Below are 16,270 nucleotides of genomic sequence, written 5' to 3' on the forward strand. Positions count from 1 at the left end.
CTTAAGAATGATCAGAATGGACTGGGGCAGGGTGGAATGATGCAGAGAGGTGAGAAATGTCTCTCTAGTTGGAATATCTGGAATATAAGATGAAGTTGAAACCTGTAGGATGAGAAGGAGGACCTTTGATGTAGAGGCCCCACATAGCATCTTTCTGTTAGCCCTTCACATCTGTCCTGCCAGCTGCTCCAGGCCAGGGGTCTTGTTACATCCACCCCGCTCTGCATTGTATTGAGGAGACATTTGAAAGTGATTAACTTGGATCGAAGTTAAAATGTTTTTCTTGTTTGTCTTGTGGAGTTAATAGCACTAAATGCTGATGCTGTAAAGAGGATTAGATTCTTAAGTCCCATTTCCTTTAACCCCGAGGTGTCGTATAGAGTGGAAATTTTAGTATCTGCTTCTTGGAACAAGGGAAGAGCAATGGGTTCTTTCCAACCCACAAATAACCCTAGTCAGAGAACGGCTTTTCAGAGGTGTGATACACCTGGGACCATTTCAAAAACTGACCCAGGACCAAATCTAGGAAGAAGTCATTGCTTAATTTGAAGGAACAAAATGAAAACCTTGATTACCATTTTTTTCCCTTCAAGATGATGTCATGTTATAATACTAAACTTTACAGATGTGAATTTAATTTTTGTCAAGTCAGTTTTCACTCTGAATATTTACTAGTTTTGGAAATGCAAATGTATTTTCTGTAACCTTTGTAAAATTAGTTTTGGAAATTTCAAAGTGAGTTATTATCTGTTTGACATTTCTAAAATAGATATTCATAGTCATATGTACTTAGGAAAGTTTACTGATTGTGTTCATCCTGTAGATCAGTTTCGACCAGGTGTAAGATACAATTTTTCAGTGTATGGGTGCAGAAATCAAGGATATCAATTATTACGTTCTATAATTGGATATGTAGAAGAATTGGGTAAGTTAAATGGGTAAGTTTTCTTAGAGTTGAAGATAACATGAGAAATTATAAGTAAACATCAATTTTAATATTGAATTCTAAAAATAGATTGAATTGAGATGTTCATTAGTTCAAGGAAGAAAAATAAGTTATATGATAACTAAAATTATTTATAGTTACTTACTGTTCATTTGTTTAATGTTTACATTTCACAGTTTTACTTTTGTCATAGAGAAAACTAAGTCTTATTTTGGATGTCAAAAAGACTTAACTATGTGCTTTTACAAATGATAAAAACTGTTTATTTAGGACTATTACTAAAAAGGGGAAATAGAAATAGTCTATTGGAGTAGCCACTTAAAGATTTTGCATAGGTTTTGCAAACGCCCCCAGATATGTTTTATACCTGAGAGTTGTAAGTTCTACCTTTGTATCTTCATAGTAAAAGTGCTGTGATAATATATGTGAAAGTTTATGATTAAATAAAGAATAATGTTCTAATTCCAGGTTCAGCTATTTTTGAGGCTAGAAATCTCATTAAACCTTAATGTCTTGCTCTGTATTAGTAAATCCTCCTTTAAGTGTGGACTTCTTTTCTTTTACAGCTCCAGTTGTTGCTCCAAATTTTACTGTTGAGGATACATCTGCAGATTCTATATTAGTGAAATGGGAAGAAATTCCTGTGGAAGAGCTTAGAGGGTTTTTAAGAGGATATTTGTTTTACTTTGAAAAAGGAGAGAGAGACACATCTAAGATAATAGGTTTGGGATCAAGTGAGTAAATTACTAGAATAAGTATATACTGTTTCTTAGAAGTTATATATTAATTACAAAAAAACGAAAAGAAAGAAGGAAGAAAAGGTAAAAGAAAATACTACTGAATAGTTTAAACTGGTCTCCAAAACTCTGAACAATAAGGAAGTGAAAATGAAGTCATTTGATGAATATGAGATTTTCAAGTTTTTAGTATGTGATAAGTGGCATTTGGTCTTTAAGAAATCATTCAAATCATTTATTCTGAGGCCTTTGATTATGGTCCCCACAGGACAGAGTACATCTCTTACTAATCTTGCATGGTGCATAACAAAGCATCTTATGAAGGTTACCTTAAGAAAAAAAAGTCTTCCTGCATTTATGCTGATGGAGGTGAAAACTCAGGAACCTAAAGAATGGCTTCAGAGCCTCCCTTTATTTGACAAAGAGCTATCCCCACAGTTAGCCAAGACCTTAATGAGCTGGGAAACTTAATTGACTTGATAGAGCATATGTGTGTCCCTTAAATCTTAAAAACTTAGAGTCAGTCTTGACAATTGGTAAGTGTATGCACAGAGACCTTTGAGAATCCTCAAATTTACAAATACAGAAATGTTTATGCAGACTTTTGCCTTTAAACCCTCAATGACATTTCTGTTCAAAGTCAGATGCTGCTTCTTTATGACTGAATAACACAAGCATGTATCATCTCTTCAGTTTGAGAGTTTTTGTTTTCCTTAATGACCTTTTCTTGGAAAGAAACCATTTTATTTATTTAATGACTATCTGACAAGTAGAGAACAAACAATGCCACTGGGAGATGCTGCCCACCTGGGCATTAGTTTAATCACCTCTGGAGAACAGCTGCATAAACGTGTGCCTCCCCCAAATCATGGAGTTCAGCGTTTTCTGAACCTTCAGAGTTGAGGCAAACCCTAACTATCAGATTCTGCAAAAATGCAGAAAAAAAAAAGTGCTCAGTCATGTCCAAATCTTCTTGATCCCATGGACTGTAGCCCACTAGGCTCCTCTGTCCATGGGATTCTCCAGGCAAGAATACTGGAGTGGGTTGCCATTCCCTTCTCCAGGGGATCTTCCCAACCCAGGGATTGAACCTGGGTCTTCTGCATTGCAGGTGATTCTTTACCATCTGAGCCACCAGGGAAGCCCAGACACTATACCAGCAGGTGCTCAGAAATTTTGCACTTGAACCTCAGGTTCTCAGAAATTTTGCACTTGAATCAGTTAAAATTATAGCATGTAGACTTCTAGTTAGAGTGGATTGGTCCCTAAAATTAGAGTAAAAAACAGGAAAAAACAAAAAACCCATAAAGCCAATAAAGACAGAATCTGAGAGGCGAAAAAGAGGATATAGAAACATTAGGACATGGAAGTGGGCCAAGTGAACTAGAGGAGTGGATGGTGGGACAGTCTAGGTGGACAGTTGCACGGGCATCAGTTAGAAGTAGTTTGGTTTATCCTGCAGGGCCAGCAGTGGAGGCCAATGGTTAGGATGAATCTGGGCTGAACAGCAGGAGTTGACTGAAGGCGTGTAAGCATCAACTAGAACCCCCAAGTCCTACAGAGTGTCATGTAGCTCATGTGAGTGCCCTCTGCCCTGAATGAGGACAGATTTATTCCGAACCAGAGAGCCTCCAGGCAGGGGACACCACAGCAGACAGTGTGACCTTCCTTCTTCCTCCTTTCCACATGGTTAATAGATCTTCAGCTAGGCATGTTTCCCAAACAAGAGGTGAGAGGATTAAATGGTTCCTGAGAAAAGACATAAAACATGCTGAGATTCAGGGTACTATCCCAATGAAAAGTCAGGAGCCCAGCTGGTCATTTCCTGTCAGGAACAGACGTGAAGCCCACCCACCAACAAATCCCACCTGTGCACACCAGGCTTCCAGTGAGCCTTTTAGTGGCTCACTCTCAAACATGAGGAGTAGCCAGGGATAACCAGATGATTGAGAAAGCTTCTAACCTGTAAGACAGACACCAGGAGAAATCAGAGGAAACAAATGTTACGTGGGAAAGCAGAGAAATTTTAAAAAAAAACAACTATTCTTGGATAGTTGAGGTACAACTATTTATTGAAAAGACATGATGTTATAAAAAGGAACAGAAGACAGTTATGAATTCCTCAGAATTAAAACTGCAATCGAGGAAATTTTCAAGGAATTAAATAAAAGTAGAAATATTAAAAGGAAAATGGGGAAATTCTTCTGAAAATGAGACCGAGGCAAAAGAGACTTGGAGGTAAAAGTAAGTTGCAGCTTGAGTCAAAGACCTACCCTGTCCTCCTTTATAAGAATTCTGTAAAGAGAGAAGAGTGGAATGGAGGGAAGGAAACTATCAAAGAAATAGCACAAGAAAATCTCCCAAAACCAAAAGACCTCAGTGTATGCAGTAAAAGGTGCCATTAAATACACCAGTAAAATAGAGAAATAGATCTATGCTGAATATGTCATGGTATGTTTTCAGAGCACCTAATATATAAAGAAAAAGTCCTAAAAACAAAGAAAAGCAGTTATAGTGCCAGATCAAGAATAAGAATGGCAGTTCTCAACAACATACCGGATACTAGAAGATATTACGGCTAAAATACTGAATAAAAAATTGTTTTCAACCTAAAATAATACTGTACTCAAGCCAATTTGTCTACAGATACAGTAGTATCTATACTGCTTCTGTGAGAATAGAAGACATTTTTAGATAGGCAAGGCTGCACATATTACTTCCCGCAGCTATCCCTTCTCCAGAAGCTACTAGAAGAGTGAGCCTCAACACAAGGAGATAAGTGGGGCAGTGAGTCCTGGGACAAGGGCCCCCGGAAGGCTTTCAGTCCAGAAAAGACACCTTGGAAGCAACCTGACAAAAGAGCGGACAGGGGCTAGGGGAGGTCACAGCACTGGGACTTAGTTGTGTTGGATCACATGGAAAATCGCGTTGAATATTCATTGAAGGATGTGGGAAGAATCAGTAACTGGTACATCAGACAAATAAGGGAGAAAGGCAGTTAAAACAACAGAAAAATAAGAAAGGAAACATATCAAGCAGTTTGTCTTAGCAATAATTCATATTTATATAATCATGATAATATAAACACTGAATTTACCAAATTTTTTTATGTTTTTCTGCCAGTGATGTGGCAGAGGGGAGAGGGGGTAGTGGTTGTGTGTTAGAGCTAATGTCTAAAATTTAAAAGTCAAACACTACCAATCTAGGTTTCCCTGGTGGCTCAGTCAGTAAAGAAGATGCCTGCGGTGCAGGAGATTGCCTTGCAGTACAGTAGACCCAGGTTCAATCCCTGGGTCAGAAAGATTCCCTGGAGAAGGAAATGGCAATCCACTCCAGTGTTCTTGCCTGGGAAATCTCATAGACAGAGGAGTCTCATGGACTGTAGTCCATGGGATTGCAAGAGTCAGACATGACGTAGTGACTAAACCACCACCAATCTAAGTTTATTTCAAAAATGGAAGTGAATACCCACAGAACCTGATAGCTTGATTTTGAAGTGATTGTCTGGGAGGAGGGAGATACAGGCAGGCAACTGCTGCTTTTTATTAGCCATATAGTGTAATTGAGTTTTTAAGCTATTGAACTGCATTATTTTGGTTAAAATTTTAAAAAACAATAGTTTAATAAGCAAGTCTTCTCATTTCCTTTTAAAAGAATTCCAAGGCGTCCTCTTTCTTGAGACCTTGGTCTCCTGAGTAATTTGGAGTGATCTCCATTGATTCGTGCTCCCGCTCCCTTGAGTTTCTCACTTGACTCACAGACAGATGGTCAGTTCAGGTGACAGTGTCCCTGCCCCCGTGGGTTTGGGTTGCAGTGGGTTTTCATGCTCTTAGTAACAGAAAGAAAAGAGACTTTTATTGATTGCCTGCTATATGCCAGGCATTATTCTAGAGAATGTGCATGGAAATTTCTGAGAGCTTCAAAACAGCTCTGAGAGCTAAGTCATGATACGGGATTTCACAGTTAGAGAAACTCAGGTTCAGAGTGGTTCAAATACTAGGTCCAGATAACCCAGCTACTAACTGGTGGAGGCGGAATTGAACATGGTGCTGACTGGCACTACAGGCCGTGGCCCTGGAGGCGACTAGCACTCAGACTCACTTAAAAACGATGTGTGACAGGTGTGAGTAACCAGGTGTTTAAAAGTAGTACAGAGATCAGTAATCATCTTCTTCACTTGAAAAACAGGTCGTTTTGACATAAAGGTTAAGAATATTACTGACATATCCCAGAAGACACTGAGGATTGCTGATCTTCAAGGTAAAACAAGCTACCACCTGGTCTTGCGAGCCTACACAGGTGCAGGAATGGGCCCAGAGAGAAGCATGTTTGTGGTGACAAAGGAAAACTGTGAGTTAAATGTTGTGATTGAGTTGCTTTCCATACTCAAGTGCATTGGGTTTCTAGTGATTTTTGTTTATATAGAAAACCCCCCTTCTTTAAATTTCACATTTTGTTACACTTTTAAAGTAGGTGGAGGGCAGGCCTGTCTTGAAAGGCCTGAAATGACTTCATATTTATTCTTACCAGTTATCTGAACCTGTTGTCTAATGCATACTTGAGAAATTAAGGGATTGGGGATATATCTGAAGTTTAGAGTTCTAAATTCATGTTGAACTTAAGGTCAGCTGGTTTAAAATTTTTTGGCCGAAATATTCTGAGATTTTTAACATATCCAGGGAAGAATGTAAGAAACAGCCTTTAAAAAGTGTAAAACACTTATAAATTTGAGATGGAAAGTAGAGGAGATGGACTTGATTAGTTGGTCAACAGCAAAGAACTTTCATTGATCACAGGCTTGTTCTCTAGCCCTGGGTTGAAGGTCATACATGCCTTTAAATAAAGGAGGGCCATGTGGCGATAGTTCTCACCTGGGGGTGATTTTGCCTCCTAGGGACACTTGGCATTGTATGGTGCCGTTTTGGTTGGTGCTACTGGTATCTGGTGATTAGAGGCTGAAGGATGCTGTTAATCTTCTTCCAGTGCATGGAACAGCCTCTTCCCCACCAGCACATGTCAAAGAAATATCTGCCCTAAAATGTTAGGAGTGCCAAAGTTGGGAAACCCTGCTCTAAAGAATTTATGTGTTAGTATAAAAATCATTACAGTACTTTTAAGGTTATGTTTTAATAATTTTTCAGTTTCTCTGGAGCAGTTAGGATTTTTTCTTCAAATAATCTACTGACTTAAATGTCTTATGATATGAATTTATTGAGTTCATATATGAAAACGATGATTTTAACATCTGCAATGTTCTCTTTTCAGCTGTGGGTTTGATTATTGCCATTCTCATCCCAGTGGCAGTGGCTGTCATCATTGGAGTGGTAACAAGTATCCTTTGCTATCGGAAACGAGAATGGTAATGATTTACTCTCGCTGTTTTGTTCTTAAGGGCATGATTGATTAGTTCATGTGTTGAGAGTCTGACCCAGCTTGCGACTGAACAAAATAACAAGTACACTTTTTTGGTGGAAACTAGGTAATAAATATTTATATTGGTCAGAATTAATGTTGGAGATAATATTAGACAAGAACATGGCATATTATTTACAGGTTTTAAAACTTAACAAAGGAAAAGTATAAATTTCCCCTACTATGGACTGGGAAGTCTGGCAGACTGCAGTCCATGAGGTCACAGATAGTTAGACATGATTGAACATGCACAAAAGCATATTTACTAATTAAAGTAGTAGCCATTGTACCAAAAAAAAAAAAAAATCTAAAGGCATAAATATGTCAGTAGCTATATGCAGGGCTAAATGTAGTTTAATGATTGCGCTCTCACTTGTCCTGGTGATCTATTTAGAAAATCTGGTCATTTATTTAACAAATGTGAATGGCCCTCCCATGTGAAGGGGGAGGTACAGTGGTAGTCTAAATAAGTATGATCCGCAGACATATAGAATAGTGGGGAGGATGGACTTGAACCCATAGTCATTTAATAAATACATGTGGAGAAGTGTGAGTGGGTGCTGGGAACAGCGCATGAGAGAACCGTGGGGAACATGTCTCTGCGGGTGGTCAGGCTTCCCTGTGGAGGTTCCCCTGGAACAGGGGAAGAGGAGGGGATGTGCCAGGCAGAGAAAAGGAATTGGAAAGAGCTTGGTCTTCTGGAGAAAGCAGTGTGTTTGGGTGCAGTGACCATGTGAGTGGTGTGAGCTGAGGTGAGCGGGCTGAGGAAGTTGCGCCTCATGCTCAGCCAGCAGGCACTGCCCTGGGCTGGGCTTCGGGCAAATGGCTGTCTTCATTTGATCCTCACTGGCCTTCAAAATGCCATCATTCATGGTAAGGAAGAGAATGTGTTCTAGCTATCCTGGCTTATAAATCAGTATAGTAACAGTTTAAAACTATAGAATACCCTGTTTGATAACCACATTCTCATTACCAAAAATCACATTTTTAAGACTATTTCAATTCAGAAAAAAGATAAAATAAGAAGATAGATTGGAAGTTAGCATTTTGGACATACATTGACAACATTTTTTTTCTCGTATAGGAATTTCAAACAAAAAATTTTTTTAACAGCTGTAACTATGATAGGGCACTAAGCAAATTTCATTTTTGTTTTTAGCGTTCGCTTAAGATTAATAGCCTTCCTTTTTCTGATAGTCCAGAAAAAGTCTGTTTTGAGTAGTAGAGAACTGAAAATGCAAATATGTTCTCAAGCAGTTAATGGTACTGAATCCAGTCTGCAGTATGAACATTTTGGTTATATGAGTAATGCCTGTATCTTTTGACTTGATAACACAGCATCTTAACTCTTTTCTTTCCGTTTTCATAAGATATTAGAGTTCTAGAAATAGAAGCACTGTTTGTAGCTTTTAGATAGGAACCTCTGGATGCATTGTATGAAAGCTCCAGCGACCGATCACACTGAAAGTGATTTTCCCTTTTTATCTCAGGTGTTCATTAGCATATTCCTATGAAACGTCAAAATAAGCCTGATAACTTACTAACTCGTTGTCTAACTGATAATCCTATAATTATTCAATGTATTTAATCATCTTTATTTAAAGGATTAAAGAAACCTTCTATCCTGATATTCCAAATCCAGAAAATTGTAAAGCTTTACAGTTTCAAAAGAGTGTCTGTGAGGTAATCCTTTATTTTCTTACCTTTACCTTTGAAGTACTGACTTCCTTTTTTTTAGTCTTTTGTGAAAAGTTTTTAACATGCCGGTGTCATGCACAGTAAAATGTACTAAGAAAATAGCAGTGCTTGAGCATCCGCTGAACTTGTAAAATTATTAATTTTAAATTGTTTGTGCATGCTCTTTTTTCCTTTCACTGCTATTAAGAGCAGGGAAAATACTGATATGTAGAAAAAAGTAGCTTTGCTCTAGTATGAGCTAAAGAATAGTAGAGATGCAATTTTGTAAGCATCTGTGAAAAATATATAAAATAATGCTTCTTTTTGTAGGAGGAGCATCACAGCAGCTTTTCATGGTATCCCTAATCCCTGTTTTAAAATTTATTTCTAGGGCAACGGTGCTCTTAAAACATTGGAAATGAATCCTTGTACCCCAAATAATGTCGAGGTTCTGGAAACTCGGTCAGTGGCTCCCAAAATAGAAGACACAGAAATAATTTCTCCAGTGGCTGAGCGTCCAGAAGATAGCTCCGACGCAGAACCCGGAAACCACGTGGTTGTGTCCTACTGTCCACCCGTCATCGAAGAGGAGCTAGCCAGCTCAGGAGCAGAAGAAGGCGGAGGGGCCTCACAAGTCATTTACATTGACGTCCAGTCCATGTACCAGCCTCAGGCAAAACCAGAGGAGGAACTGGACAGTGACCCTGTAGGGGGAGCAGGCTATAAGCCACAGATGCACCTCCCTGTTACTTCTACTGTAGACGATCTGGATGCAGATGATGACTTAGATAAAACTGCAGGTTACAGACCTCAGGCAAATGTAAATACTTGGAACTTGGTATCTCCAGACTCACCTAGGTCCACAGACAGCAACAGTGAGATTGTGTCTTTTGGAAGTCCATGCTCCATTAACTCCCGACAATTTTTGATTCCGCCTAAAGATGAAGATTCTCCTAAGTCGAGTGGAGGAGGATGGTCCTTTACAAACTTTTTTCAGAGCAAACCAAATGATTAAGTGTCCCCCGTCACTTCAGTCCACCATCTCAATAAGCCGCCATTACTAGAGTTGCCACATCTACAGGGCACCTTGGAGGAATCCTGTGAAGTGTTGCTAGTGGGGTGGACTTCCCTCTCACAAGTTACACTAAAAAGTGTTAATGTGCTTTTCATGCAGTCTCAAAGCCAAAGTACAGTAACTCAGAAATTGGATCCACACAACTCACAATTTGAAGCTATTTGGGATTCGAGCCAAAGAATCCCACTGCTCTGCCTTGAAGAAGCTTTTCAAGAACAAGCAGTGCCAGGCCCATTCGTGCAAAACAAACCCTCCAGCAGCTGTGTTCTGTTGTTCATCTGGTTTTCTCACACATATAATTTATGGAGTTGCACACAGATTTGCAGGCAGGGGGGTAAAATGTCAAAGTAACAGGTGATGTTACTTGCCTGACATTTGCTCCATTCTAGATGAAAACCAAGCACAGATGTGGAAACTTGACATTCTTTATCCACAGCATTTAAGAAAATTAATATAATTTTTAATGTAGCAGCAGCTATTTAGTGTTTTGTTTGATAAAGTGTGCTGATTTCTGTGCCTACTGTATAATGGTTATCAAACAGTTTTCTCAGGGGTACAAACTTGGAAAACGAGCATGACACTGACCAGCCCAAATCAGAATCATGTCTCCTTGCTTTGGTAGGCATTTTACATTGTTCCATTATTTTTTAGTGTTTGTGCTAGCTTCCCTTATTAGGTTGCCCTAATATTTAAAACTAAATTTCTAAGACTCTAGATTTTAAGTTTCTTTTAAAAATTGTGTTTTTTTATGACAGTGTCAGTTTTATAAATATATGAGCAAATTCAATATTATTCATAAACACAGGATTCCAGTGACTTACTATTTGAGATGACTACTGAGCAATATCTGGCAGCATCAGCTGTCTGTATAGGTCGGATTGGCCTCAGTTCCTCCTGAGAAGACCATGCTTTGAGCCCTGGTTGCCCAGGCAGTGTGACCATCTCTGACACCTGCTAGCAGGTGTTCTTTCTCATCGCACATCTTAGCAATTCCTTCCTCTTCATCAGTCCAAGCTAGTTGTTTCAGTCCTCAAACTTTTAAATATAAAACTATAAAATATAATGCTTCTTAACAGGGACAGTTGCTTAAGGGCTCTTTCATATGGAATGTCATTACAGCGGATTTGAATCCTTGGGCGTACCTCTATTAAAGGTGCAGCAATGGCTTTGGGAGCTGTCCAGAGTGGGGTCCTCACAGAATTCTCTGTCCACCCCCGATCTTCACAAGTGACGTCTGGAATGAGTGTGGTTCTTGGAAAAGCAGATTGCAGAGCTAAAAACTGTGTCTTCTATTTTCCCTGCCCTCAGGTTGTCTGTGTATTTTGTCTTTTGAGAGTTAGGGCCAAAGTACTTGAAAATTTGGAAGATCTGAAGAAGTCATGATAAGTCCCTTTTTATTTATCATTCGAGATTCTGTAGTGTATGTGCACATAATGGATCAGGTGTTTTTTTCTTTTCTAGCCCATGATGTATCATTATAAAAACCATGTTGTAGAAAAAAGCCTCAACAAGGGACAAAAATCTACTTAGGTAGTACTCTGCTTTATGAATCCTGATTCTAATTGCTAGGATTCAATTAAATCCCAGAGCTTCCTGGTATATGAACATGTGGAGTGAAATACAATTAAGTATGTATACACATAGTGCAGTCAAACCACATAATAGCTCATAGATATTTTCAACAATGAAAGTTGTATCACACCAGAGCCGCCTCTAGACAGTTTGCTCTGTCCTGTTATTTCTCCTGTTGGGCTCCTTCTGTTTGCTTCCACCCCAGACCCTGAGACCTGGGTTGCCTTCTCTCCCTGCAGAAGCTTGTCACCACACTCTCTCTCCCCCAATTCATGCCTCTTTTCCCATCAAAACTCACCAGTCCTGTACCTCATCTCTTTAGGATAAGTGTTTAGGTCTCTAAAGTGTCTCTTTAGGCCAAGGTAGAAGTTTATTGATCTTCACTCCACTAACCTGAGATAATGGAAAAAGGCTGGAAGAGATTGTTTGATTTCCATCATGTGTGTTGCAGCTGCTACCATCTACCTACGTAACGACTCCTTTGTTCAGCTCATGGTCTCTCAAGTCCTCTCACTCCGTCCAAGGCATCATAGCTTTTTCTGTATGAAGCTTCAGAGTGCAGCTCACCTCTCCCCTGCCCCTGGGGATCCACACACAGGATCGCTGGGTTAATGAGCAGCAGAATGTCTCTCTGTTAAGTCTGGGCAGGCTCCTTATTACTTGTGACAGGCTTAGAAGAGTGTGACTTAGGTCTGAGGTCAGAACAGATTTCTCTGTCTTTCCCCTGTTGAAGACTGCCAGACCTGAGCTGCAGGTGGGAAGTGATTACCACCCAACCCCTGGGCACCTGGGGGCCAGGGGAGGGGAGGGAGCCAGAGGGAAGAGGGCACCCTCTGTCCCACATCCGGTTGTCTATGTCACTGCAGACCCTGGTAAATGTTCAGTGCCGGGACCCTGCACATGGGTGAGAGGTGGTCTAATAGGGCCTTGCTCTGCAGTCAGATTAGCTCCTCTTCTGAGGGAGGGCTTCCCTCCAGCCCTTCCTGACTGGGAGAATAATTGGGAAACCCACCTTTCCAGCCAAAGTTTCCAGTTAAAGCCCAGTCATTGGTTAGAAAATTCTAAATGTCTGAAATATATCCCAGTATGTCTTGATTAGAGTGCCATGTAAAGGATACATTTCACATCTCCTCCAAGCCAGCAAACCAGACTTCCCTTGTGAGGAATGGAGATTCTGATGGTCATTGTGACTGCATTTCTCTTATGAGTGGCCATCTGAAATAACATTTAACATAAAAATATTCTTGGAAGACTTAGCTAGGCTTTTGACATTAGATAGGCCTTGTAAATTGAGTGTTGCGTGGACTAGCATCCATATATGATTGAAGTCTTCAGTGTGCTAAACCTGTCGGAGCCTGAGCTTGACATTGTGGCCCAAGTATCTGGATGGTTGGGTATTTATTGCTTCAGTGATAGAGGTGCTCCATCCCTGCAGTTTACACACAGTGGCAGCCATTCCCAGAAAAATTTAAAGGCAGACGTTTCAGCCTCATTTTTCATACCAGCATTGCTTTCACGGCTCATGGATCTGAAGGATTGCATTGAGAACATCTAGTCCTGTTGCACTCTCAGAAACTGTGGTAAAAGTCACATTCTTAAACCTTCATGCAACTTGTATTCTTGTTGGAAATTAGTCCTGTAATTTCTTAGTTGTCTTCATACTGGTCATATTTAAAGAACGTCACAGTCCTTTTTTGTACTTGAATAATTAGATGTAGTTTAGTGAAGGAGACATGTGAATGTTTTCTTCCAAAAGGAATTTGGAATCAGTTTTATGATGGTTTGAAATGAAAGGGCTCCCTAACCTGTTAATATGCAGAAAATATTATCTCAAATTTTTCTACTGCCCAGGCACATAATCTGATAAAACCTTTTTTTTTTTCTATTTAAGGTAATTTTTACTGTTTTCTGTTTTGAACCATGTTAATTTAAAATTTGTGTATCTTTTATAACATGCATTTCCCCCTTATTTTGAAAGTATAAAATAGGGCATCTCAGAAGTCAAATGTGGGATCATTAGTTAATCACTACGACTAGGCACATAGTGGCAATTCAGTCAGGTTTTTCACTGACTGAGTCCCATCCCAGAGTGTGTGGATTCAGCAGAGTTCTCCGGCAGGATGGTGCATGCCAAGATCTAGCTTGTACAGATCTGAGACCATTGGCGCACAGATTCAGATCTACTGTACAAGGGACTCCACAGGTTGAGTGAAAACTTGGGTCTTACACAGGTATCTTATCTACTCTAATTTTAAATATTCACAGTAACTTTTATATGATGGGTTAACAATGCGGGACATGTTTGTACCAACCAATTAAGTTGGTTCTAGCAAATCAACACATTGATGCATGAGTTTTACTGATTAAAATGAGCACTCATTCTCCTGATAAACTCTTAAAAGCTTTTATTTTAAACTGATACTTCCTGCTGAAACAAAGTTTCATGGTACCATGGCCATTTTATTTTTTATATCCAGAAGAATATCTTTGACAAAAGAAAACGATTTGTGGCTAAACTTACTGGCAATGTAGCTTTTAGACATGACCTTAGAATATCATTGGAAATGACTTGTTTTGAATTTGGTCTATTTATACCTCCGTGGATTATGTGCCAAGGCTATTAATATTTAAACCTCTTACTTCAATTAGGCGGTGAGATTTTTATTCTTTTTCAGTTAGTACTTTTTGTCTTTTAACTATTACATGATCATATTCATGCTGATTTTAACACAGATGAACTGTCTTTAATGCTGGTAATAGATTAGAGAACAATATTCTGTTAATTGAGATGTCAGATTCTGTTGTATATGGTAAAGTTTCATGGGATGTGATTTGAATATATCCAAATCCTTATAATTATGATACTGGATTATGATGGAATTCTATTATTTTTAATCATGAATAGCATTTCTTTCTCCCTACATTAAGAGTGTTAATATTTTGGATTATAAAGCGTGTTATCAAGAGAATTTACATGTGCGAGACAAATTCTGTGGGACATTTTTATGAAAATTAAAAGTAGTGTTTTTAGAGGGAAAGCCTCTGAATTTTTTTTAATATGCAAGTGCCTAGTTGAAGAAATACAGAAACAATAAATTCAAAAGCTTTTAAATAAGTAAACTGTAACTGATTGAATATTAACCAAACACAAAAAGTAATAAATATTACTCTTTGGTTGCTGAAACTGAATACCCAAAAACTTAAAAGATGCGTTGGGGAAAAAAAATGAATGCTTAATTGATAAGGAATTAATTTTTATTACATTTATTAATGCATATATCATCTAAAATTGCCTTTGCAGTAGCCAATCAGAGCTTTAAAACAAAAAATCTAACAACATAGACCTTACACTGCACAGAATCCAAAAGTAATTTGTATACCTGATTGAATTTCACCTAAGTGTATTGAATTTCTTTATACATTTAAAATGTACTTCCCTTTAGAATTACCCCATCTTAAATAGGTAGCTTTCAGTTTCTGAACTTACTGTTTTTTCCTAAGCATTCCAGTGGTATATTATAAAAGATCAAAAGATTTCTAGGTGGTAATGCAATTTTATTTACAAAACATGGACACGTTAACTGTTAGGTTTAACCTTAGCATTAGTATTTTTGTAGTTGATGATAGAAAACAATACTGAATAATTCTCATAAAAATTTTTTTCAAATCTCCCCAGTTTGATTTTCAGTACTTTTCCGCATTATTTATTGATACATCCTTCAATTCCATTTTTTCCGTCCAGCATAATGTTTCAGAAAAATGTGACTGTTATGAATCCAACACACAAAAAAGAAACCCACTTCCACTCATGGTTGTGGAAGGGTGGATATTCCTGGGATTGGGATTTATCCAATTATTTCCTCCAAAAGGGACAAGGCTTTTTTTTTTTTACATTTTAATTCAGAATTGCTTGAGAAAATTTGACCTGGATAGAGAGACATCCTCAGCTTGAGATGGTGCCACCTTAAAGTATGTCCAAAGGTAGAGTCGTTTTAAAGCACTCAGCTTTGCTCATTGGCGTGTGTTCCCTTTCCTTCTCTTTTGTTAGCCGGCTAGAAGTCAGGTCCTTACAATGCTAGACCGGCACCATTTTTTCCTTTCAAAATTGCATTATAGTGAATTACTGTTTACAAAATACACATACTGTGAACAGATATAGGTTTTTGTCTTTTATAAGGTTGTTTGTAGAATGAGTGTTTTTTTAAAGGGGATGTTATATGTTAAAATATTTTCAGTTTTTTATAAATACTAGTTAACTGTTTACTAATTTTTGTTTGGTCAGGTGTGTGCAAATGTAGCTGAAAGGGAGAAACTGCAAATCCAAACTGTTTGATTTCTTGAAATGTTACCACTACAGACTTTTTTTTTAATCCTGAATGATCAGTTGCGATGTTCTGTACCTAAGATTGCGCTTAATCATGTCAGGAAACATTTAAATACACATATGCAGGAAGCAAACTATATAGATTGCAGTATATTTGTGTGTTTCAGTCTGGTTCACAGAATTTGTAGTTTAACATGGAATAAAATAACTCCACTTACAGAGATAACAACTGAAGTATTTTCTGCCTTAATGAAAATTTGGAAATTATGTTGCTGTTAAAAGGAAAAATTTGGACACTTTAAATCATTGTATAATTTCAGAATTTAATTTACTTTTGGGAAACATGGTCATAGCAAGAACATAGAATTATAAGTAACCTATTACTAAGACACTTAAATATAAAACTAGTATGCTTGGCTGTTAATGCTAAAGATGTTACTTATGTCTGTTTTTAAAACATGCATGTATTTAACAATTTTATCATAGTATTGTCATGGAAAAAATAAATATATTTTCTTACACTGACA

The 16,270-nt window shown here is 38.2% G+C and overlaps 1 protein-coding gene across 5 annotated transcripts in view; it reads left to right on the forward strand.

The window, feature by feature from the left end:
* LIFR (LIF receptor subunit alpha) overlaps positions 1-16,270 on the forward strand; it is a 115,967-nt gene extending 99,697 nt beyond the window's left edge. For all 5 annotated transcript variants that reach the window (XM_043887143.1, XM_043887140.1, XM_043887142.1 and 2 more), the window contains 6 exons: positions 824-925; positions 1,513-1,680; positions 5,872-6,033; positions 6,949-7,042; positions 8,700-8,778; positions 9,164-16,270. In XM_043887143.1, coding sequence (XP_043743078.1) covers positions 824-925; positions 1,513-1,680; positions 5,872-6,033; positions 6,949-7,042; positions 8,700-8,778; positions 9,164-9,787 — 1,229 coding nt within the window. In that variant the 3' untranslated portion in view covers positions 9,788-16,270. The remainder of the gene's footprint in view (positions 1-823; positions 926-1,512; positions 1,681-5,871; positions 6,034-6,948; positions 7,043-8,699; positions 8,779-9,163) is intronic.

The sequence above is a fragment of the Cervus elaphus genome, chromosome 25, assembly GCF_910594005.1.
Source record: "Cervus elaphus chromosome 25, mCerEla1.1, whole genome shotgun sequence".
NCBI lineage: Eukaryota > Metazoa > Chordata > Mammalia > Artiodactyla > Cervidae > Cervus > Cervus elaphus.